This window comes from Mycteria americana, chromosome 2 (assembly GCF_035582795.1).
Source record: "Mycteria americana isolate JAX WOST 10 ecotype Jacksonville Zoo and Gardens chromosome 2, USCA_MyAme_1.0, whole genome shotgun sequence".
Classification (NCBI taxonomy): Eukaryota; Metazoa; Chordata; class Aves; order Ciconiiformes; family Ciconiidae; genus Mycteria; species Mycteria americana.
Genome location: NC_134366.1, coordinates 73,784,106 through 73,810,956, shown reverse-complemented (window position 1 = coordinate 73,810,956; position 26,851 = coordinate 73,784,106). Strand labels below are relative to the sequence as shown.

The 26,851-nt window shown below is 37.6% G+C and overlaps 1 protein-coding gene across 2 annotated transcripts in view; it reads left to right on the top strand.

Moving 5' to 3' along the window:
* Nucleotides 1-26,851, top strand: part of CDKAL1 (CDKAL1 threonylcarbamoyladenosine tRNA methylthiotransferase) — a 434,528-nt gene that overhangs the window by 310,065 nt on the left and 97,612 nt on the right. For both annotated transcript variants that reach the window (XM_075493754.1, XM_075493753.1), the window contains one exon: nucleotides 11,453-11,633. In XM_075493754.1, the coding sequence (XP_075349869.1) occupies nucleotides 11,453-11,633 (181 nt within the window). The remainder of the gene's footprint in view (nucleotides 1-11,452; nucleotides 11,634-26,851) is intronic.

Below are 26,851 nucleotides of genomic sequence, written 5' to 3'. Positions count from 1 at the left end.
ATTTGTTTTCTCCATCTTTTATTTGGCAGGTTCTGTTTTCCCATAGCAGGGGAAAGCAGTAGTATGAGTCCTCTTTTCCTGAATTTTAACGCTGATCGTATTGGCAAGGGATTTTTACCAGTTTGTTGTTGCTGTTGTAGACTCTGCTCTCAAAGTAAATTTCAGAACATGACTGTCGTAAAGGTAGTGTATTTTAATGATTTTGGGGTGTAACATTTCTCTAGGTGTGGAATGTTTACCAATGCTGTACTTGCATTTTCTTACAATTAAACAGCTGTCATTGGCATTTCTCTCTTGTCCCTTACCTTGTGTAAGGTCCATTACCTTTTGCTACCTGCTTACTAGAAAACAAATGAAGGCAAACCTGCAAGAGAAATTAAAAAAGCAGACCATTTATCTAAATTCTAGAAATACTTTAAGAGATTTTTATCTCTTTGTGCCTGTATTGTTAGATGCTGTCAGCACCCCTCTCAAAAATGATATGTTACAATGGGAAATGTTACTGTGAAGACTAACAGAGATTATCAGAGGTATGACACATCTGTCACACAAAGGAAATTAAGGACTCTTCAGTCTGGAAAAGTGTTAATTGAGAGGGACTGGAACAGAGGTCAATAAAATCGTGAAGAGTACTGAGAAGGTGAATAGAGTTGTTACTGGTCTCTCCCATTGTAACAATTAGGGGACATAAAAAAATGGAATTAGCAAGTGGCAGGCTCAGAAGAGAGAGGGATTTTTTTTTCTTTCAAGTGGTTATGATATGGAGGGGTTTAGATTCAAGGGGAGACTGGACAAGTTAATGGAGGAGAAGTCCATCAGAGGCTACTCGTTATGAAAACACCTCTGACAAAATCCAGTTATGGGAAGGAGGAAGGGATTCTGGGGGACTCTACATCTTAAATGCTTCCCTGGGCTTCTGCTGCTGCACATTGCTAGCAGTAGACTACTGGCTCAGGTGGACCTTTGGTCTGATCTGTCTTATCCTCCAAGTCCCTGAAACATTACAGGACTGTGGATTATGGAGGGGCAAAAACACAAGTTCAGAAAGTTTTGGGGGTTTTTTTAATTAGCATTTGTTAATGGAGCACTGCTAGCAATTTTTTCATTTGGTTTCATCATGCCAAAAAGGCATGTTAATCATTTTGTTTTACATGCCTGATTTCTGTGTCAGAGTGAAGAGCTAAATGACTGTCACTGAAACAGACATGGATGGGTCCTCAGAGCCCAAGACGTTTAGTATTGGTGATAAGCGTTGTGTCAGACTGAGAAAAAGTATATAATATTCTCAGCTACTCATGGCTGAGATCCTATTATTTCTGACCATGCCTGACAGCTCTAATGTTAAACAGTGAAGGGTCATAGAAAATTAGTGTAATTTCAATGGCTGCTTTAGTGCAGCGAACGTTAAGTCAGTTCCCAAGAACAGTTCCCTGGTGCAACCCTTAATAAATTCAAACTTTATTTTTAGTGATGACCTTTAGTAATGTGAGCCTTGATCCATTGAGATGCTGTTCACTTTTGATGCATCTCCAAATCCCTTTTTTATGCATTTTAAATCAACACACGCTTATTCTGAATTTATGCGTGTGGATAGACAGAGAGATGTAATTTAAACACATCTGTTCAAATATGCATTTCAGATCAACTTGGTGCTGGTTCTCATAATACGGCTGAGTTTTTGACGGGTATTATATCCCTAAAGTACACAGCAGATGGTATTTATTAGAGATTGAATGGAAATGAAGTTTAAGGATGTTGAGCTTTTTGTCTTAAGTCGCTCATTTTTTAATCATAAAACAATAATGATCTGAAGTTATAAATCTGTAATGCAGTTCTGTAAAATGTTTCATATTTATGGAAAGAGCAGAACACCTTATATTTGAATATAGTTAGTCCAAGCCTTAACTGTTTGGCTTTTTAAGAAAATTGATAATGGGAAGTATTACAATGTTTCTTATAAAACATTTGGGCTGCATCTAGTAGGAACTCAGCAACCTTCACTATAATTGTTTAAAGAGAGCAAAACTGTGTGTACCCTTTCATCCTCAGGCAGTGAGCCATGCTAGTTATGAAATATACTTTTTATCTAGGTCACTATTCCCCAACAACAGGGACAGACCCAGTCCCTACGCACACAGAGTCCTCCATACCTATACCTTCTCAAGCTGAGTTCTGGAAATCAGGTCTCCTAGCTGCCTCCAGGTGTTGTTCAGCCCAGTTTCTGAAAGAGCTCTTCTTTCAGACTGGAAAAGAACAGTCATTAAAAGTACCCATTCTCACTCTCAGTTAAACTCTGAGAGCTGTTAGATTGTGCATCTTGATCACAGCTACTATTCTACAGCCTTTGTAAGGTGACTTGCATCAAAACCACTAATGACTCCAAAGTTCAAAACCAACCTCTTAAGCTGCATTTGCAAATCCGTTGGAAGTTGTTGCAGATCACAAAGCTCAGGTGTAATGTGTTCCCTGTGGGAATCACCACCACGAGCAGCCTTCAGTGCTCTGTAAGGTGTGGAATGCACACAGTGACTCTGTAGCTGTCAGCCTAGGCTTAATATTTAGTTTCTGCTACCCTTGAAATCTGAAGTGTTTCACTATGAATCACCTCCAAATTAAACGGTAGGATTTATGGTCTTGCCAATTATTCTCCTATGTGTGTATGTGCATACACCCTTCTTCAGGGAAATCTGCAAGGATACTCTGAAGAAATACTCTGGGGGTTTCTCTGTGGTCAGGTCTGGGTTTTGTTTGTCTGTTTTGTTATTTAAAAAGAAAACAAACCCTACATATAAACAATATGGCATTGCAATTTCTTTGTCTGGTTTGTTGTCTCTCAGGAATCCGTTTCAGAGAGATAGGATCCAAGCTGTGAAAACAATTAAAAAATAAAGTCTTAAAATTATGCATTTTATACACATAAACAAAATATGACTTAAATGTCTGCTAGTATTCAGTGTTTCAATAGTCAAGTGAAAGTAAACAAGTGAGTTGACTTATAAATGAAGCTATTATAGACTTTTACAAACAATAACAACATAAAGTTATCTTCTCTTTAATGCAGGCAAACTACGAGGTGAAGGAGAACTGATTTGTGAGACAAACTGGAGTTGTGTTAGGCAGTAATAGAGAACATTTTAAAATATTTGAAATAATATAATTGCTTTGCAGTGGGAATATGTACATGAATAAAAGATATTAGCAGGTGTCCTGCCAGGGTGGAATCTCATGCTATTGTATTTAATAGAAATATATACGCCATAAACAGGTCTAAGTTTGGTAAAAGTAATCAAAACAGAAGGTCTGAATAACTAATATGCAACACAGTTTAAAAATAATGAAGTTTAAGCATGATAGTTTATTAAATAAACTTTTTCTTGCACTGAATATAAGCAGCTTTCTTTTTTAGAGAGTAAGGCCACAGCTTTCACCCATTTCTCTCAGTATGTGATTGTATCTGACACTATTGGATGTAGTATACATTTAGGTTTTTTCCAGTACAGTTTATTACACATTTAATAGAAATTCAATCAAACTGCAATAAATTCATCTTTTCAATTGGCTCGATCTGAGGGACAGTTGATAGAAGCAAACATAAGGTCCCTCAGACTTAGAGGAAGCTTGAAGTCAAAGATATTAATACTAACTATAGAAGAGTGGAAATGGATACTACTTTTACATTATTTGTATTTATTTTATTGAGGTCTGACTCCCTGGCCATGTTCACTCCAATATCTTGCCATCTTTCTGTTCTTTTAGATCATATTGCAGTCTGTGAAATGTCTGTCCTGTCTTGCCATTTATAGTTTTATTGACAATTCTTATAGTAGTATTTTAAATATCTTTCTTGAGAAGTCATGATTGGATCTTCCCCACTTATCCTACAGTCAGTTGCAAAATCTCCCACTACTTGTCCTGGTAATTTTGATGATGTCATTATGTGTCTAGAGCAACTGAACACTGGAAAAGGAAATGGCAGCGTTAAATGGAATTTCATATAAAAACTAATAGCATAAGTTCTGTGGTGAACTTGATAGTACTGCTTGTTTTCTTACATCATTTTCTTAAATATTAATGTTCATGGTATATATAGCTGCATTTGGATAAGCAGTCTTACCAAATGATAGTTCATATCTAGTGGTAAGGCTTGGTCTGTTATCATTTAAAAGGCTTCAGACAGAAATGTTAATGAAATGTCTATTGTCATTGAACCGAGATACTTTCCAGTTTCACTGCATGTGTAAATCAGTTGAGCAATTGATATGAGGGTTTAAAAGAGCTCTTTTTTCTGCCACAGAGGTTTTGAACTTGTACATCCTGGACTACGTTTAAAGGCATATGGAAAAGATTAGTAAGGAAAACATTGTCAGTGGATATCCATATATTAGAAGTCTGTTCACCCATTGCATAATTTAGGGTAAATCATAAACAGAAAAAGATGGAACACCCCCTGCTTCAGAAATTTTGTTCAGGTTTATTCCCCTAACTCCAGACACTTCAATTAGGGGCATATTGTGCTGTGCTCTGTTCTTAGTCCTTGGAGAGAGAGAAGTGCAGGAGGATTTCAGATCAGAAGTAGGCTGAATCTAGTTCTAAAAGTGTGGGCATCTTCCCATGGCTTAATTCTCAGGTTAATCTCCATGTAGTCAAGAGAGCGGCAGGGTGAAGTTTCATGTTGTTACTAGCCTTTGAAAGAGGCAGTGCTTCCAGCTGAGCAGTCTGTTTCTCTTGTGCTAGCTCCAGCTCGTGTGACTCCTCAGTGAGCAATTCAAGTTTAAGTCAGAAATCCCCCAAGACTAGGTGTTGTAGAGAAAAAAGAAAGAGGGGGGGAAAGGGGCTTCTGGAGGTCTGTGTGTGGTCATGGGGAAGATGCAAACACCTCCTTCAGCTCCAACACAAAATGGCACGTTGAGATGCCTGTTAGGTTCTGTAAATATGCTTGAAAAACCAACTCTCAGATACCTTCAAATTATTTCATCCATTAACTTCATTTCATTTGCAGGTTCCATAAACAGGCATTTACTACAGAAAGGTTCTAAAATACAAAGTAACGTATGAGGCTGAAATAACATTTCAGAGAAGACTGGTTTTATTTTCGTAAGAATTCCATTTTTTTTTCTAACATTTTTTCAATGCAAATTTCTAATTTATGAATCAATAAGCTGCTAGGTCACCACATTTTTTGTTTTGACCTTAATTACTCTAGATTTCCCAGGCAGTTCTTGTACCCTTCTGTAAGAACATATGGTGTTTTAAATTAATTCATATAGCTATTTATTCTAATCCAGTATTTTGTTATACTGGTAGGTGTGGAGGTGGGGAATCTCGGTTAAGAGCGAGTTGGTGGCTTTAAGTCATTGCTGGATTTAAATGCTAATTGCTGAAAGGGAAGTGGGAAGAATATGCGATCATGCAAAAGAATTTCAGGTGGTCCCATGAGTAGGTGAAGGTGCAGATGAATTTTAGCTCCTTTACATAATTTTTTCCCTGAGCATGGATTTGGTTTGTAATGGTTATTGCTAAAGGAAATGTTTTCTGTAACTAAAGCCACATGAAATGATCCATATAACACCTGAATCCAAGCAAGTTTCACACTTTTGCTGCTGGTTTTCTTAGACATGTTGCTCCATGAAAATAGGGGGGTGTTTTATTGTTTTATTTTTGGCAGCTTGATACTTGTATCTCTTTCCTAAATCAAATGACCAGGGATTTTGCATTTCACTCCCAACTTACCTTCCATCAAGAGTTCTCTAACCTCCCTCTGTTGGTGAATCGATCTGTGGTAACTGTCACTGTAATACCTGCTATACTTTCCTGTTACTGGTAGTCCAGTTTCTGTTTTCTCTAGCATTGGTAACTAAGTCCCCTGGGCAGAAAAGAGCAGGAAAGTTGTCGCTGTGAGGGTATGCCTGCACTGCTTGCTGGTTAGTAATACGCAACAGAGGTACCTGAGCAAACAGAGCTCTGGGAACTACCTCGCTGTAGTAACACAGAGCTCACCTCAGACTGATTTATTCTTCCAGGCTTGTTTAGAGCTAACTCAGATACCTATGAGCTGTGAGGAGGCAATTCTCAGGGCAGCAGTTACCCACAGCACATTCTTTACTTACCCATGACTTTAATTCCAGGCATCAGCCACACCTTTGGGAGGTAGAACACTTTTTTTCTCTGACACAAGAGGTTGACTTGGTGGTTCTGCAGGTAGAGGGTAAGGTGTTGCATTTCTTCTGTGTCCTTTCAAACACATTTGTTCCTCCTTTCTGTGAGGTTTTGGATATCTGTCCTCTCAGGACTTGTTCATGATCATTTCTAAGTGTGCTGGTCCTTACAGCATCACACTAAAATGAACACTTCTTTACTGTAAGATGAAGTAGTTGCTTCTTTTTGGATGTTCAGAACTGCCTAAGATGATGTGATTGTATTGCTGGTCTGGTTCAGGACAACGGAGCATAAATCTGCTTGTGTAGATGGAAGGGATTTATCTATGTAGAAGGACATAAAGGAGAGAATGTTGAGGAACCCTAAGTATTAGGGCTGTATTATCTTATACATGGCATTGATTATTCCTCAAATTCATCTTTTGCTGAAATTCCACAATTTTATTGTAAAATGTTCCAATTGAGAGTCGACTTGGGAATCTGTTTTTTCTTGTTTCTAAAGTTGAGTGAATGGAGACAATAGTATGTCTTCAGAGCAAAAAATCTTGCAAGATTTATAATTGCCAGATAAAACAATTGCACACAAACTTTCTAGGCGTTTGTCAGGATTATTAGGGTTTAAAATGGCTGGCAAAGTTTAAGTCATTTTATGCTCAGAAGTATTGAAACTGACTGACCACCTCCGTTAGTTAGGCTATAAGGAGCATCCAGACTCTTCTGTACGTTTGAAGCAACTTTCTGCTTTTTTAAAAGCGTTTTATCTTTCATAAGGACCACTGCATATTCTTGGTTCACTGCACAATATGTTGTGGAGCTTCTCTACTGACCCTAGAAAACATTTGCTGCAATTGAATTTTTAGACTTACTGTAAATGCATTTATGTAATAAAAGTTACAAAATGCTTATTGGGGATGTTCAGCAGTTTTTTCTTTGTTTACTTCAGAATAGATAAACTGCATTTCATTTCAAAAAACAATTTAATATTGGCTGATGCACAAGAAATTGGTTCTTGTGTAATTTTGCATCATATTTCATAGCTAGGACAATTTTTTAAACATCATGTGAATCTACGCTATAAGGAATTTTGTGCTGCTTTCTTTCAGACTGTCAGAGCAAAGGTCTCTAATTTTCAAGTGTATATGTGTTTTATATTTTTCTGCAATTATATCTTTTTTCCCTCTTTTTTCATTAAGAAATGTTGTTTCACATGTGGAACTAATTGTACTTATTTTTGTTTGTCAGTGCTTTGAGAAAGGCTAAGAGCTTGATTTTTGTCAGTAACTGGATTTTATTCTGAGTGAAATCTCATGCTTTTCTCCCCTTTTAAAAATACTTTTTAAACAATATAATCAACAGTGGTATAAAAAAATGCACTATGCAATGTCATATTTTAGGCAGTCATACTGGATTGAACTGTAATTAATTGCTGTTGCTGAATACACTGTGGTGCTTATTCTCTTTTCATACCCTAGCTTTTCTTTGTCTGTAATAATTCCATCCAGGAAGAAATCTAATTACTAAGATAATTAACACCTTATCACCAAATGGAGTTCAGACATTTGTAGAGTTTATGAATTTTTAAAATATGTAATTTCCTTTTAACTGAATGACAACTGGTGTTATGGAGAAAAAGAGCATATTTTATTGTATCTAGCTTGATGGGACCTTATAATTCATGTTGCTATAGAAACAACCAAACCTTTATAAAGGATGGTATTACTACTACCATTGGTAATAAATGTTTTGACTGTTGCCAATAGTGTCATTAAAATGGTTAAAATAACTTCATTATAATGGTTTTGTCAAACGTAATGAATCTTCTGTTCATGTTCTGAGAAATGGCAGCTGATGTTATGTGATACTGATTTATAAAGTAATGTACTTATTCTTCCATAAGCTTACTATTACTGCACAAGATATTTGCGATGTGAACAAAATCATGTTGCAGAATACAGTGTTCCTCTACTACAGTCCTTAAAGCTAACGAATTTTACTGTTACTTGATATCAAGCAGAACTTCATATCTTGCAGTTTGTCAGTCTTAAGAAAGGAATGGTAATTGAGGCTGTTTAGCCAACAGCGCTGGGGGTTTTGCTGTTCTGTGCAATATTCAGCTTGTGTTTCCCACTTACGATTATTGGACCCAGTCCTTGAAAATGTTCAGTTTTATACTGGTTTAGATTTGGCATTCAAATGCCATGTCTTAACTTCATCTCAAATGATGGAGTCTGAATTCATGAACTCAAAAAGGAATTGAAAAAATTTGGTTTCTTTTGTGGGGATTTTTCATAAAGGAAAAGGTGAAAGAAGATTCTAATAATATAAAAGATTCTAATAATATAATGTCTAATAAGTTCCTGTGCAGCTAACTATATATGCAGACACATGTAAAAAGGAGGCCAAGACATTTGCTTTAATATAAGCTCATTGCCAATAAAATAAAAAATTGATTTATTTTAAGTTTAAAAAGTCACAAAAGATATTTACTACCATTTACTGCTTGCATGAAGGCTGCTGTGGTGAATATAAGCTATGCATGCTCTAATATTGCACCTAATCAAATTACTAAGAACAGTATTCTCTGCTTCCCCTTTCTTGGGTCTTTTGCCAACAGATTCTCCTGTGCCAGTGGAGCTCATTGTTGCAGGAAGTTTTTCTTTCAGCTATTCAAACTCAAATTTCTTCACCCACTGTAACCACAGCATTATTTTTTCTGCGGTGATGTTACTGTCTAATAAGAAATGATAGTTCTCTTTGGCCATTCAAATGCTTTATAAATGTCATTTGGATTACATGCGTTTGTATTTACAGTTCTGCTGTCTCTTGTCCTGATGAGGGGAAGAGAAGCATCCAGCCATTTCTTCAGGTTGGAGACAGTCTTGGAGACCCCTTTTTAAGCTCAGGTGTGAGCTTTGCTTGTGGCAGTGGTCTTTATGCTATTCACCTCTAAAAGAATCTGTCTCAGCTGCTCCCTTGTCTGTAGCCTACTTAGAATTATTTAGGTTGGAACGGACCTCTGGCAGTTATCTCATCTGTTCCCCCCACTTGAAACAGGGCCAGCTTTAAGTCAGATACCACCAATATCTTTATAGGGTTCTTACTTTTCCTCATAAATCATATTTTCTCCAGTTCATCATTGTTGCTGATAGTATAGAATCAACTCTGTGTTGTAGAAAGTCTCATCTGTGTCAGTAGGGACACTGAGCGCTTCTGAGCACTATACATTTCTGCCTTTCTGCAGAAGAGGTTTATCGTTATTCCCACTTTACACAAGCAGGCTGCATACAAAATGGTGCTGTGGTTTCCCAGTTTCTCACAGGGCAGTGGTCATCCAGCTGGCTAGTGTCAGATGTGGAAAATTGAGTTGATATGTCCTGGGTCCCATAGAGTGCTATGTAAGTACCATGCAGTAATCTGTTGGTTGTAGGACTCATTTTTCTGGGCCATGTCACAGAATGACAGAAGGGTTGAGGTTGGAAGGGATCTCTGGAGGTCATTTTGTCCAATCCCCCCTGCTCAAGCAGGGCCACCTAGAGCAAATTGCCGAGGACCATGTCCAGACGGCTTTTGAATATCTCCAAGGAAGGAGACTCCACAACCTCCCTGGGCAACGTGTGCCAGTGCTCAGTCACCCTCAGTAAAAAAGTGTTTCCTGATGAGGAGCACACCATCTGAGCCCCCATGCCCTTGACTACTGCCCCCCAGAGCTCTGTAGTCACTTCTAATACTGTCCAGATTTCCACTCGCAGTATCATTCGTGTCCACATGAAATAACAGCAGGGAGTAGTAGTCAGAGGGCCAGATGAGCCCCACAACATCCCAGATCCTGGCCCCTGGCAGACAGCAAACATCTCTAGATGGTTGGTCAGGCTGACAGATGGGTGCCTGTGTCCCCCACAGCAGGGAGTCACCCATTATGATGACTCGTCGCTTCTTCCTGGTAGTCTTGCATGGTTTAGGAGTTAGGTGGACCAGATACTTTGCTTGTTGGCACATCTGGCTCCTCTTCGACTTTGAGGGCAATTAACCTATTTTGCAGTTGTAAGCCCAACAAGGTGGGGCAAGATCCTTCTTCTTGGTGTCAGAAGTCACTAGCTTCCATCTTTCCCCTTCTCCAGAGGTTTCACTTCCCTTGGGTGGTGGGGGTTGACACCCTGCTTCTCTACTGCAGACAGGGGCTGAGGCACTTCAAGCTGTTGAGTTGCAGAGGAGATCCTGTCTGTCTCCCTTTCGTCTTCCCTGGTGCTGTGCAGCCTGCCTACTTCCTCCTGTAACTCCTCCACTTGGAGGCACAGCTCCTCCAAGACAGCACAGCTCCTGCAGGACAGAGGGCCATCTCTCCTGGCATCAGAGCCCCCAGGGACTCCCTGCAGCCTGGGACTTGGTGGGCTGCATCCACCATCTGAAGCTCAGTCTGGGTGCAAGCCTCGACCCTAGCAGGGATGGCTTCTCTAACATCTACTGGGGAAAATGCTCAGTGACATGTTACCACCATGTCTAAGACTGTTACTGTGGCACAATTTCAACTGAGGCCCCCTTACTTCACCCCCTTCTGTGCACCCTGCTGCGCTAACTGCTGTGTCTGTTGGCTGCCTCTGTAAGCTGCTGTGTGTAAGGGTTCTGCGTATTCAGTCCAAGGGGAACAGTTAGGAAATTTTAACCTTGCTAAATAACAAGAGTGCTCAGAGCCTGTGCATTTGTAAACTCAAGTATTTTGTTTTCCTTTTAAACCAAGGCTTAGGCTGATTTTATGGAGTACCGAGTTAGAAATGAACTTGTGACTAAGAGATGTCTTATTGGCTCCAAAGCCAATTTTGTTCAAAATTGCGAGGTTATATGGCATGCCACTCCCCTCTTTTGGATATCCTGTTCTAATTCGATAGCAGCATTATGAAACATTAAATAGTTTACAAATTCTAGTGGCTGAGTCTCAGAAGTTATAAATTTTGTGGATTAAGCAATCAGAATTCAAGAAATTTACAAGCTCTGCTGATCACCTATAATTTTGAATGAAGGAGGAGTTGGTCCAGATGTTTTCACTCTGCTGTCACAATCCTAATCCAGTATTTGCTGCAGTATCTTTCTTCTATTCCATGTGCTCTCGGCTGAGTACCAAATGCATTTTTCATTACCAAGCAATGGTATTAAAATCTCATTTATTTTTTTCCAAAGATCATTTTAGGTCTCAATTTCTGTAGATAAAAGTTGAAGAGTTATGAGTCTATGTACACTAGCTTTTAAGGGAGCAAGACTTTTACATGTCCTTAGTTCAGTGTTCCTTTCTACTTTCTTTACAGAGTGCCTGGAATAACAATTGCTACAGACATCATATGTGGTTTTCCAGGAGAGACAGATGAAGATTTTCAAGAAACAATGAAACTTGTAGAACATTACAGGTTTCCGAGCTTGTTTATTAATCAATTTTACCCACGACCAGGAACCCCGGCTGCAAAAATGCATCAAATTCCAGCTGCAGTGGTAAGATCCATTTTCTTGTGCCACTGTACACGGTGTACTCAGATGTCTTCAAATACATAAAGCATGTACAGGAAAATGTAGATTTTTCTGCAGAACTATGCTACAATTCAATTAAAGGGTTTTTTTCAGTCCAGTAAGTTAAATCATTGGTGAATTGCCTTTAGAGGTTAGCTAGATCACTGAATGCATTTTCATATATAAATGGAATATATATAAATGTTCAGATTGTTAGGAAGGGTAAAACAGTGGTTATACTGAAGTCATGTCTTCTTTCTATCAAGTTTTGGCTGACTGAGTATCAAGAGGGGTAGCTGATTGATTACGCATATTAATTTTTTTCCATTTTAAGACTTTTGTGACTCCAGCAATCTCAAGTTTATTGTGAATAATGATGCAAAGGATTAATAATAGAGCAATGTTAATCTCTGATTTATTTGTCAAATACCAAATTTGCAGGCAACTTCTTCTCAAGACTCTTCTTACACACTGCTTGTAAACTCTTCTTCCTTCAGCCTGCCCATTAAAGGCCATTGATAAAATTGGCATTTAATCTTTCGGTTTTCAGGTGCTTTCCTTCCTTCCTGCCTTCCTTCCTGCCTTCCTTCCTATTTTTGAGTTAGAAGCGTAACCCTTCCTGGCTACCAACATTCTCATCTCAAATTCCTGTGAGGAAAACAGCCTATTTTGACATAGAAGGTAGATGGCTATTGACTGTATTTTGCTTGATATAAATAGCTATTTATAAGCAATAATAACAGAAATCACATCTGAAGGCATGGTTTGATTTATTTTAAAAAAATTGAATTTGTAATTTTTGTAATCTGAGTCTCAAAACAAGAAAGTATACAAGACTGATGCCTGCACAATAATTCAACTCATTATTATCTCATTATTATGGACATAAGTAACATTTGTATTTCCTTTCAGTATAAGAATGAAAGTCAGCCAACAATGTAAATCAGTTTAAATAAAAAACCGTTTCTTTCTATTTATGTATCCTGGTACACCAACACAAAGTCAAAACTACATATCAGTACTTGTATCCCTTCATTTATACATCTGAAAGCTAAACAAAGCATTTCTGCTTACTCTCAGTATATACCACAAATTCCATAGGATGTGTCAGCTGCTGAAGGCATAAAATGAGATTATATTTGGCTTCTTCAGTTTATTGTTTAGAGAAGTACAGCTTGAGCAATGACTGCTCATTTATTGTAGGCTATCTCATAATGAGAAATACTGAATTTTCAAATATAAATAGCTGTTGAAGTAGACTACTTAGTGTAACCAACTCGCACTGTTGAATTATTTTTATTCATTTTGAATGCTTTTTACAAACTTCTGTAAATGAAAAAAATGCAGAAATGTAATTTTCAGAAGTTAGGAAGCTTAAAAATCAAACACTGATTTATGTTTCTGTTTTGTATTCCTTCATCCACAAGTTTTTAAGCGCGCTATTTTCACAGGAGGTGCAAAGAGCTTAAGTTAATTTACCCTCTTCTGTTTAACTGGGTGCCATGGGAAGACAGTACGTGAAGAGCTGAATTATTAAAAGAACATCAGCTGTTCTGTGGTTAGGAGTGTTACTTGGAAAATGGTAATGTCATTTTAACGCAGTTTTACATTCTTTCTTCTTGTTTGTAGCACTAGTACTTATTGCTTTCAGTGAATTAGAACCTTCAAAGAAGATGGGGCCTCTAATCCAGGGCTGATGAAAATCTGTAATTAATAGATTTTGTTTCTCCCTTTTTTTTTCTTCCTGTAGTCTTTCAAAAATCCTGTGTTACGAGATCCTTTGTTCTTTTATCTCTTTGTAGAAATCGAGAGTAACTAGTCAAACAGAGCAGGAGGAGCTTGTGCTAATCTCTTATGTTTTATATTCACATTACTTCTAGACAGAAGCTGACGGTCTTTCCTGCATTACCAAGAATGGACAGGCATTTCATTTGTCATTCCTTGCCTGGAGTCACTTATGTATGTTTCTCTGCTAGGAGAAGGAAGTAGCATGTTACCATCCACATTATGCACTCTTACCCCTTCATCCTTTAATAAAATATTATTCGTGTCATCTTACTGTTAAAGCATTTATTTTATTGCATTTGCATAGGGAAAGAAATAGCACGTAAAGTGACATACATCTGTTACGTGCAAGCGTCTGAGTGTACATGTGGTACATTGCATTACCAGCCTGAACTTGTGAGCTAGTGCTTTTGCAAGATGTTCATAACATTATCCTCTGCAGAGGATCTGTTGGTAGGATCTCTTTAGGTGAAAAGAATTTTGGCTGTATTATTTAACTACTGATGCTGAACCAGTGAGCAAGTTATTTGATAGTTGTTATTCTTGTCTTTTTTTCTAAAGACTGGGTGTATTTGGTATGTTATTTCAGCCTTGCAATACTTCTGCAATGGACAGATGTATTGCTATTTGCAAACTGCTTCACTTTAGCGAGTTCCACTTCTCAAACTCTGCTTCAAGACAGCTTCAGTGATTCTGCCCAAGTATCACAGCTGCGATAATAACGTATTTGCCTTGTCAGTTCCTTTTAAGTTAGCTCCTTTTAGGAAGACATTATGACTTATAGGGACAGTCTCTGGAGTATTAAGTGTAGTAACATTTAGTGCTTCCAAATTTTTAGTGGATAGTTTTGATGGAAGTCGTAAATATAGTTGCTTTTTTGAAGAAAACCCTCATTTGAGTTTATCTTAATAGAAAAAAAAATCAGTAGGTCAACATGGAGTCTCCCCTTCACATAGATAATTTATCTTTGAAAGCATTACAGGCACTGATATTTTTCTGAAAGGGCAGGTGACACTAATCCAGACGGACAGTTCTGCCACCATAAATGCAGAGAAGACAGTAAAGGCTGCAGGCCTTTCTTGTTTCTCCTGGAGAAAAAATGTCCGTGGAGAATCAGACATCTGTCTAAATGGTCTCATCATTTCAGAACCATCAATTAGATTATGCTTACCATAAATTCTGTCTCCAGTTTAGAGGAAAGTTAAGCGCAGTTAAGCAAAACTAGGCATGATTTTTTTTTTTTTTATAAGCAATTGCAGTGATACTGAGTCATGTACATGAAAAACGAGTCAATATGTTGTTCAGAACTTAAATGCTGCCCAAAATTTCTGGTTTTCTTGGCTTTTACCCCCATTTTATCCACCTACTGCTAAATATGTTGTTTCAGAGATGAGTCTGGATGCTCGTTATCTCCACTGGGCTGTCTGTAGAAAATTCTCACTCTGAAGTGTGTTAACTGTGAAATGCTATTTTGTAGATGATGATGATGATATTATTATTATTATTATTATTATTATTATTATTATTATTATTATTATTGATTTCTCCATTTCCCTATTGCGTTCAATCGTAAAAGTGATAATGCTGATAGTTGCGTAACTCAAATTACAGATTCTAGTCAGATAAATATTTTAATAAGCAATGTAAGAGAACATGATTTAGACATGTCTGGTAGGGATGTTATGTATTTAGCTGCATTGCAAAGGATCAGAATGCTTTAATTCTAAGTGTAAAAATTACTCTTTTTCTCTAAAATTAAGGATCTGTAACACCTTATGTTCTTGATAATTTTAATTTCTTGTCCTTTATTTTTTCAAGGTAGCTATTACTTGCCTGGGGACTTGCAAGGAGATTTCTCTCTCTGTCCTTGAGATTTGGTCCATCACAATTTCTGAAAGTATTAGGGGACATCATCCCAGGATCAGCTTGATTTCCGTCACATGCAAACAATGTGAGGAAATAGCCATTTTGAAAATAGGGATTGTAGTAAGGTACAATTAGGTTCACATCTACTGAGAATAGATGGCAGCAGCTGTTTTGAGAGCAGTTATGTGACTGCAGCTTCATGATTACACTGCCCTCAACTGCAATGTGGATTCCAATCTTTCTATATGTATTTTCAATATTATAAGCAATTCAGTTTAAATTATTGGTGTAATTATTAGATTTTTCAAAAAAAGGCGTTGTGATGTCTAGAAAAAAGACTATATATTCACTTTCTCTTACAGTTTCTTTCCTTCTCTCTTTCTATATATCATCAAATAATTACCTTGCTCCCAGTTTGAAAATTTTATGTCAGTCAACTACTGAACCTTTCCTTTAATTCCTCTGAAGAGTATCTTAAATTTTTCTCTCTGTATTAGTTGTATTAAGCACTCTGCTTATTATACTGAGATGAATAGCCAACTTACAAACTTCATAACTGAACTACTATTTGATCTCAAAAATAATTTGCTTCAGAAATAAGGGTAGGTACAGGATATTTTCTCTTATGGTGTATAGTGGGGAGTTACTGAAGTCTTTCAGTACATGAAGGGAATGGCGGGCATGCCATGTCCGTGGTGGATAAAGATGTGAGACCTTGTCTCACATCTGAAATTGTCTACCCAGTCTCTGAAAGCTCAGTTTTCAGCAGCCGTCATCCCAAGCAGTACTTGCCCTAGGCTAGCAGTTGCTTTTGGTTCAAGGATGGCCAGGCTTATATTCCATTTCTCCTCTGTAGGAACGTGCCATGTCCATCCAACCACACTGCAGGTGGTTTTCCCCTCTGCCATCCATCCACCCCCAAATATTGTGTTCAGGCAAAACTCCTGAATCTAAAACCTCATCTGTCTATATACTGGGCATTTTATCTGTTAAATATACTTATCATTACTAGAAAAAAAAATTTCTATGATCAGACATTGTATCCCTCTCCATTTAATCAAACCATCACTTAGATCTGTCACTATATTTACCAATTGTAGGAGCAGTACACAGTGCACTAAGAGATTTTTTTTCTGTAAGGATAGCATAATGCCATATGCACCTTCTCAGTGTTGTCTGCCAGAAAAGTTGTGTTTGACCATTTCTGTCAGAGCAAACCAGCGATCTTGTATTTTCTTAGACTGCTTTGCTTTTGCTTCCCTCTAAGAGGTCTCCAAGAAGTTTCCTGACACCCTTTCATGACTGAGTGGCTGCATATCCCCCATATCTTTCTTCACCAATTAAAATTCTGCAAGGCACTAGAAATAGGTATCCTTGGGTATCAGCAGGTACGGTATGATGTTTAATTCCTCCTTTGCTGGATAGATACAGGTTTTGTAGTTCTGAATCTCCACGCACAAACAGTTGAATCTTCTGTGGTAGCTCACATGCTCTTCCCTGTTCAGAATAAATAATTGCCCATGTGTTACCAAACTGTCCCTGGCTGATTGAGAAATAACCACATTCCTGCATCAGGTAGTATTAGCTGTGCTCTCCTTCAGCCCTTTATAACTCCAACCAGCATGACAGCAACTGGAATAGCATTGTTTGTGCAAGGGGCACCTTTTGCTCTGTTCACAACTCTAAAGGAAAGGGAGCACAGCTGAACCTTGCGGTTGTACCATCAAAGAAAAGGCTAGTAAGCTCCTCGTTGAGCAGATGGTAAGGAGAGATGACAATTGAGGGCTGCTCTTGGCTTTGAGCATGTGCTTCAGGCGTTAGTGGGTAGTGATGTGGCACAATGCGCCTAGGGAAGCCAGGGTCAGAGCAATGGCAAGGAAAGAATTCATCTGCTCTCTGGGATGGATTTAGAAATAACTTTATAGAGTGTCATGTACTCTGTGATATGTGAGAGACCCAAATGCGCTGTTAAGCACTTGCAGGTGAGAGAGTGGAACTTTGGATGGTGTTGATTAGTTAATGTGATTTAAATGCCCAGAAAGGAAGGGACCATCTCCCTTGTTGCTAATACTCACAGGCATAGCAGAATCAGTAATACTTCTTGCCTTAGCTTAATGGTGGGCAATCTAAAGATCATACAATGGGAATATGTAGGGATATTCTTCTTCTAAAATTAAGGAAGAGAGCTGGGGAGATCAGGAGGTGGGAGAAAAGGAAAGAAAAAGGAAAGAAAAGTAGGTAGGAAAAGGAACAATGCCACTTATTCAACAGTACTGCTACTCTGGTCTACCATCACTGCCTTTGAGCTGCCTTGTTAAGTGCTGTAACTAAATGGCATTACATGCCCCAGGAGTTAGATGCAGCAGTGGTAACTGCTTCTGGTATATCAAAGATGCTTGGCCCCTGACGCCCCCTACAACACATGCAATAGTGCATGGAGTAACATGCAGAATGTACTTTGTGTGTAAGAGAAGCCAAGACTGATTAATGACTGAGTTTGACTGCTGAGCCTCTGTACTACACTTTGTTTTCTCAGCAGTACACTTTTATTTACTGCTTGCTACTCTGCCAGAATAAAGACCTGAGTGAAGACTTTTACAGCAAGTTTGGGACCAGAGAGTGAAGAATGTGAAAGCTGGAGGAGGAGGCAGACCATGAAGGAAAAATCAATATATAATCTTTCATATTTGTCAGTGAACTATTGAAGTATTCCAAGTTAACATTTTCCAGCAAGTTTTGCACTTGCTGTCTGGTAGTTTTATTTACACCATGTTTCCTTAGTTTTTTTATGAGAACAACACATGAGGTACTGCAGAAAGCCTTAGAAATCATCAAGATAGCTATGATTTCTCTTATCTACAAGGCCAGTTATTCTCTGATGGGAATTCATTTTGATTGATATAGCTGTTGGTTACTGGCAAATCAGTGCTGGCTCTTTGTGTTACTTTCTGGATGCTTACAAATAGTTTTGCATATTTTACTCCCTATTTTTCCAGGAACTATATAAACTGACTGACCTATGAAAGCATGGTTCCTCCTTTTTCCCTGTTTTAAAGATGGTCAAAACGTTTGACTTCTTTTATGCTGTATCTTTAAATCTGCCACAGTGCTCACCATTCAGTGTGCAGCCAGAACTGCAGGTTTGTGTGATGAATTCAAAGGAAGGTAATTACCTGTGAATAGGGTTTTTTGTGGTTAGACAAAGTTACTAAATAGAATTTTACAGAAGTTTAAAGACAGTTTTATTTTAGAGCTAGATTCAGCTCAAGTTCAGACCACTTTATTTGACCAGGTGCTGAAATGAAATGAGAATCTGTTTTTGTTGTTGTGGGAGACAGTTGAGGCGGTAGGTTTTAAAATGGGTTGTACCCTTTTGGAAAGCTATAAATGATCTGCCTATGGAGCTGCTGAAAATTCAGTTCATAGCTGAATCTGGGGAATGAGTTAAATTGCACAGTCACAGCTGGGCTGTGCAGAGTCAGACCCCTGAGAAAGGACAAGAATATTTTGTCTCTAGCCTGGAGCCATGGCTCTTAAATCTTGCACTGATGTACTTCAGGCACCTGGTAGAATAGAAGTTTTGCACTTTCAAGGAGCATGACTGTCTTGCTTGAGAAAGCAAGTCAGAATTCAAAGCTAGACTGGAAGTCCACTTGGGAAAGCAAGTTGCTCTTCCACTTTTTTGAATTTTGCTTTGTTTTTACAGCAGAAATTGATTGGAATGAAAATTACCAACAGCTTCCTCATAGGCTTTATACAAATTCAGTCTGAAAATTTGAGCATCTTAAAGTAAATGTACAGATATGGGTTCAGTCTAGGCCATGTTGTTAAGAAAAAGAATTAAAGGGCACTGGAAAATAAATGTGGAGGAAGAGGCAAAGTTCTTTCTAAACTTAAGTGTCAAGCCAGAAATAGTTACAGAATCTGCAAGGATTCTGAAACCACCAGTAACGTGGTATAATTTTGTGGGTTGATACTTGTAGCCATGTACAGTCTACATGTTGACTGCCAATATAAAAAAATTATTTTCAGAAAAGTGTAGTCCTGTAAGATTTGTAATCGCCATGAGCATTCATTACCCATCCTCCTTCTCCTGTGAGTCTGTCTGGAAGCCCTGAAACCCTGAGATTTTAGTTGCAAGGAAGCTGAAATAGCATCAGGAGTTTTGTATGCCACATACTCCTGTGCTGAATAGAAGGGAAGGAAGGTATTCTCTACAGATAAGGTGAAATAGTCTTTGATTTTAAGGAAGAAAACAATTTTTACCCCCAATGTACATATATATCTCATCAGCATCTCAGGTAAATTTCTCCTTTCACTTTAAATCTTTTTCTCAGAAAAATTCAAAAGTAGAAAAAATGGACATGTAGTTTAGTGAAATGACTTTAGTGGCGTCATGGAGTTTTTTCTTTTTTTTGTAGGCGTTTATGCTTTAGCATCCATTGCAATTGCTTATAAAAATGCAGAAGAGTATATAATTCTTCTGTATTTCCTACCTAAACTCATTTCATTGAAATTTTCAAGATTATAACATTGTTCTTCAAAAGAAGTTTATATAAAATGGCATCAGGATACTCAATGCATACATTTATTTTACTTCTTTTACATTTAATCACACTACAAACTGCATGAATACGCACATACACGGAGTATATTGGAAGCCTCTGCCATTAATCACAAAGATTGAATTGGTATGACAGATGTCATGAGGGCAATAAAAGCTGACAATTGTGCATCTTTTTCCTTTCAGTGATTATGAATTATGTACTCTGATCTGGGGCTTCAAGTTAGAGTGTTACAGGAAGTTTAAGGCCTGTTTTGTAAATTCCCTCTTCCCTAATAGGGGATTGAAGTGAGGCAGAGCGAGAAACAAAATTTCTTCAAACACCTTTTACTCATTAAGCTGTTGTTATTAGTAGAACCAAGCCATTTTTGTTAGAAGCAGATAACTTTTTGCACAACACATTCGTTTAGTCACTGGCATTCACTTGCATGCTCACCTGTGGTTACCTATGGAGCAGCAGCTAGGAGGCCAGCCCCAGCTGTGTGCTCAGATGTGGAGGGTCAACCAGTGGCTTTGAGGTGGGTGCTTGGAAAAGTCCATCAGAGGGATCTTTGTTCCTTGAGATATAAACGTAATCCTGTCGTCTTCGTCTACATATAGGAGTCACTACCCTCTTGGATGTGGTCCAAGTCTTTGTCTGTTGCTGATCGTGCTGGCCTTGGGCAGTTTGAACAGACTGTTAGTGTCCTGAGTTTGTTAGTTATTGCAGATTCAGCGTGAGTACTAGTCTTCAGAGCTTGTTACTCCTTGGAAAATTTTCATATGCTACGTTTTCAGCAGGTAATGCTGAAAAGGCTGAAAGGCCTTTGGCCTGCTGTTTTCTGTTACAACTCCATCCAAATCCATAGATGCCTATAGAACCCATTCACAGAAGCTCATACAGAAGGGACCTCTGTGGCAACTGGGTGTTACGTTTATGTATTCTTTGTCCTTCTGCCCTCTTCATTGGCTCATAATGAAGTGGAATAACCACGGAAGGAGTTTTAACTGTGTCTTTTTTAACTTTTACTTGAATTACAGTTAGGTAACTTCTGTAATACTGGAAATTTTTCTTTTTTTTAATTCAGAATTTTAATATACTTTATGAACCAGTCTGCTCAGAGCTGGAAACAGTGCCAGCAGTTGTAGACATAAGGGAGTATTGCCCATAACTTAATCCCTGAAATTGGATGTATGCAGCAGAACAGAAAAATCTATTAGTTTAAAAAAAAAAACCACTCTTGGCTTTGGCAATTCCAGACTTCCTCAAATGAGAACATGGTTTAGATTTAATAGTTTGTGACTTAACACAGATAGCAAATTAAGAACCTATCCAGGTCTGATATTAATTATGTTACTGAAATAGTTTAAGCTTTAGTACTTTGTTGCCTAGCATAAATAGGCTCTGGTTGAGTGTATTAGTTTTGTGGCTATCTATAACTGTTATTTTAGACTCCGGGAATAGAATTTGCCAGTACTGTAAGTCCTGTTTAGAATTTATTTCTTTTTTAAAAAAAGAAATACTTTTTTTAATACTTTTTTAATACTTAATACTTTTAATACTTAATACTTAGTACTTTTAATACTTAATACTTACTTTTTTAATACTTTTTTAATACTTAAGCACTACAGGCTTACCAATATAATTCTCTTACTTTTTTTAAACCTGCAGTTTGCCTTTGAAGTTTTTTAATGTGCATTTGATTTCATTAGGGTGTTTTGTATCATGGAGATGACTAAGCTTGTCGATCATTTGCAAATCATGTGACATTTATGATGGCCCATAAATTGCGGTTTGGAAGAAAAGGACACTGAAATATCCTGAGGTGGGTTCTTGGTGACCCTTTCCTGAACTTCATCTGTCTTTAATAATCCAAGCACACTCCTTCAAAGCCATCACGGTCAATCAGGTCACTGAGTGCTTTGGAACTCGTGTTTTCCACTGTTTTCATTGCTGCGCCTGCACCTCCGGTCACTGTGCAAAAAATCCACGTGGAACATGGAATTGCTGAAAAACTGGAAGTAGAGTGGAGGGCTGAATAACAGATTAAGGTAAAACAGTGGACAGTTTTTGTGTCTAGTGAATTTGCGTGTTGTGGGTACATGAGTGGTCTCTCCCACACAGCAAGCGCTTGAGCACTGTTTACCACTCACTATTTGTACCACACTGTACCTTCTGGAGCACTTCTCTTCTGCTCTTTTTGTTCTTTCTGGGATGCTGGAAAACCTGGTGCTTTCAAGGCTGCTGTTGTGCAATAGAGCACACAGATATCTCACCAGATTTTAAAAAGGAAGAGAGTGCACTGCAGACAGGTCAGTCCTGCGTTTATACATAAGCCCATACATGTCCTGGGCTTAACATATATATATATATATATATATATATATATATATATATAAATAAAAAACTACATTTCATTACTAAAATGTAGTTTGCAGTTCATTCTGGTTTATATTATTGCGTAACTGGGCACGATAACTATATATATTCGAAATCAGTCTGTCCCTTGTGACCAATCACTTTATTTCTGATTTAGTGTCAATCTAATTTGAAATATGGCTGATCCCCCAGGCCAAGTTTCTGTCGGATACTTTTGTTCTACAAAATCTTCTTGAGCTAAACAGTCTTCCTAATCAGTTACAGTGGCATCCTTAGAAAATACCCACCTCATATAGATTATGAAATTTCAGTATTAATTCCAGACATAAAAATCTACCAGAAGTGAGACAGAACATTTACAAACTATACCCAATTTAAGGACCCTCAAGATGAAAGAGTGTTGAAGGCCTTTTTTGAAATTAAGGATTTCTTTGTGAAAGTCTTCAGAATAAGTTTTGCATAATTTATCCTCTTCTGAGGGGAAGATCTTATTATGAAAAATGACAGGAATAACAAACATTAATCCTGAACTAAATTAAAGAACTCACATGTACCAGAAGGAATAGAATTCAGTAATATTAGTGAAGTATGTGAGTTTGAAGAGTCTGTATTACATAGCTGAAATTATATGGGAGGTAAAAAGGAAGAAATTGCAATGCCCATAGTTTAATTGAAAATAGATCCTTCAAAAAATTATTTTCAAATAGGTTCACAGATGATCTCATGAAGACCCCATGCTGTTTTTGAAAATGTTTGTATTTTTCCATAAATAAGAATCTCTACTTAAAATGTAAAATAGAGTAAACAATGACTATTTGTGTTGCCATAATCCTGAAGACAGGATCACTTTAATGTTTGCGATCATTTTCTAGATTAATATGATTAGTAAAGTTTTATATATTTTCCTCTTTTAGACAAAAAACACATTGCATTGGCTCATAAAACTTTGTTCTAAATTTTTTTAGAAAGAATCCCTGAGTATTCAAAAGACTAAAGAGTATACAAAATATGAATTATGAATCTATAATTCTTTTGTTAATTGGAGTTGGAAAAAATGCCCACCATCCTGGAACATTGAGATAAACGGCTGAATATAATACATTGTACACTAAGTGACAGTTTCCATGTATGCTTCAAAAATTATTAGAAAGTAATTTCTTAAACCAAGATAAATAATAAAATGCACATGTATCAAAGTATAACAGTGAGTCTATTTTAACATAGTAATTCATGTAGGTTAGGTCCAAAAGACTAGCTAATCCCCAATTGATTTTGTATGCTTCATTATAGATGTGATCAGAAAGACAGGGATGATATCAGTAGAGGTGAGTTAGCTATAGGAAGTAGGAAACTTGTCAAGCCTGTATTGTCACTTCTGCCCTTTCAAACTCTACAAGGCACAGATGTAAGAGCATAATGAACACCAGTTACAATTTTATCAAGAAATCTGGCTGGGGCACAGTATTTTTTTCAGGATCATTTCTAAGAGGGTGATGCACCGAGTAACTCGAGGTCAAAGAGAATGGTTCACTGGTTTCTGATCACTTTTTAAAAAATTGTTTTGCAGAACAAAAAGCAATCTGTAAACTTTGATAACATGGCAGTTTCAGTGGCTTGGCTCATATCTGTATTGTGGTTATAGGTACATAGATTTAAGGCTTTATGGTTCGAATCTCCAAGCAAGGATATTAAAGGTACCTTGGTTGGAGTAGTTGCTACATCTGTTTCTGGTGTTTTGCCAAGTAACTCTTTGGAGATTAGAGTTAGGCTAATCAGTGTCTTTAGGGAGGGTGCTCCCAACTCCATTCTGTTTTATAAAAGTTTGGAGTTTGGAACTACCCAAGGCCTTTTTAGTTTTGAGATCACAGATGTAACGTGGGGGAAAAGAAAGCCACAGCTTCATTATTGCTCAGAAAACGCATGTTACTGAAGTTAGAGAATGCCATAACACAAAATGCATTAGGCATGCTGTTTCAGAAAAGAAAGCTCCAGTCTCGTGGTTTTTGCTCTTGCAAGCGTCTGTTACGCTGGAGCTGCTGTCCTTTTGGTAATACAGGGGAAGAAAACTGTGAAAATACTTGCAAAGCTGCTTCGTTCTTCTCCCGAAGTCTGTCAAAGTTGTAGTTATATTCTACCTTGGCTCGCAAAGCTTAATGTGGTTTTAACTCTCAATTATGTAATCCATTAGATACTACACCAGCAGGTAATGTGGTTTTCCAGACTTGTTAGAAAGAAAAACAATGTTGCTATTGGTAGTTAGCATGCTCAAGTGTGTGAGATGCTTTATAAGCGCTAAATTACGTAAGTTCCCATGGCAAAATAAATTTGTATTTTAATTCTGATCAGCAGTATGTAAAAGAGAAATGGGGGAGAGGATGATAGGTGAGGGAAGGGAACTGAAATAAAGACATTCATCTCGTTGCCTTGACCCATGTTACTATTCACTGTGATCGTGAAGGAAAAGAAGAATATTTGAATGGAAACAGATATGGATCCCTGTTACTGAAGGCAGCCCCATATACTGGAGGGATTTTAAATGATGGAAGCAGAAAAACAAAAGCAGGAGAACTTTGCTGATGATACATTGAGGCTGACACCTTCAGCGGAACTGGCAGAATCTGCAGATCTGTTACGGTATTAGGCTTGAATTATTAAGAACCTTGAAGGTGAAAATAGACTTTTTGAAATTGAAAGTTGAGTCTAAAGGAAACCAGTGATACCTTCATACTGGGGAGTAATTTTGTCCCTTTTATTCCTAGATGAAAAACTGAGAATATTCCATTTAAGCCGCTTCTAAGTAATCTGTAATAAAAATATCTCGGCGATATTGTAATTCTCCCTCACAATAAACGTTGTAGACCTACAATACCATGCTTGAAAGGAAAACAAACAAGTTTTGGGCTACATTAATATCATCTTAAAGACAGCTAATTATCACCTGAGTATGAAAAGAGGGTCACTAGAGAAGTGCAATATACATGTGTGAGCCTACTATGTTCAGTATTTGGTATAGTTATTTCATTTCTAAATTTACTTTTCTAAAGTATTTTCTGTTTATAAAAATGTATTGTTAGGATACTGTTACCTTTACCCTATTTTCGGACCATTATTTGGGAAAAAAAAAAATTAAGTTCAGCTTTGTCTTTCTGAAGTAGTCAACACAAAATTCCGTGCTGGTTAACTTCTGCAGAAAATATTTTAAACAGTTTTAGAGATTCATCCTGTATGGGGGTTTTTTTGGTTGATTGTTTTTTTACATTCTACCTATTTGTTCTTTAAGTGATCTTTCCTGATCAAAAGTAGGATAATAATCCACAGTGTAGTCCACTTAAAGCATTAGAAAATGTTTCATTATTGCTAGAAGTCAACGCACAAGAAAAAAAGTAAAAACACCAAGAAGGTCACTAATTCTTGGCTTTATTGATTTATAATTCTGGATATGTTCCAGAAGGATCCTTTATTGTTACTATACTTTAAGCATATAATATGTGTCTCAGATGACCAGTGTCCCTTTAAAAAAATTTCAATAGTTAAAAATAAGACCTCGAAAATCTAAGGTCCAGAAAATGAAACAGAGAAAGGAAATATTTAGAGCAAAGTATGTGTTACTTGCGTGTATGCTTACAGGGGGGGAAATAATGAAATTATGGTAATGTGTTGTTTCCTCTCTACTAACATTATGTATGTTGTCATAAGAAACATCATTAGCTGATGTTGGTTTCTGGTTCTTATTTTTAACTATTGAACTATATGGTTCTTATTTTTAACTATAATTGTGTGTTGAACACTACTTGGCTTTTGAGAAGCACGTAGTTACTTACATGTATTTTAATAACAAGCTTGACATAATTCATTTATAAAAGTATTGCTTTACTTCGGGAATCAGTGCATCACTGAATCATCAGAATTTTGTAACCTAACAAAATCTCTGCCCCTGTAAAGTGCACACACACAAACACAGATATGTATATGTACATACGTGCATATATTAGGGAACCTTCTGTCCAGACTCTTGCTTGTTGTAAATTTAGGAGGATCTTGCTGGGCTCCCACAGACTCCAACATGTGAACCGTTGTACACAGCAGTGATGCAGGCAGCACCTTCCACCCAGGTATTCCCTCTTCCGCCCTTCCTTCCGTATTAAATAGGGTACCGCTCTGCGGTTCCCCAGAGGGCCAGCTTACTAGTGCTCAAAAAAATCCCCACTTCATACATCACTGCTTGCTTCGATGCACAAGTAGGAAATTATGCACAGTTCTCAGACTGAGGCTTTACTGGTCTTGTTAGTCATATGATATTTATCTCCAGTGATGCCTGACTCTGACTGTCCTGTTGGCAAAGCAATACTGGAAATGTTTGTGGAGGAATAGTGTATCTCTGGCTTGTTACATGTCAAATGCTCTTGCACCAAAATTATATACAGCCAGGCTGAGTAAGCGTATTGCAAGTAACCCACTGCCAAGAGTAACTTGGTTTAAGGAAATGGTCTATGGTCACTGGACATACACTGTATCAATATATGGCAAGCCTGAGAGAAGTACAGAAATAAGCTATGAGTCTGATGCTGCCATCAGACTCCTAAGAGCTCTTTTCATTTTTGGAAGTAGCCTGTGCTAATTTGTATGGTG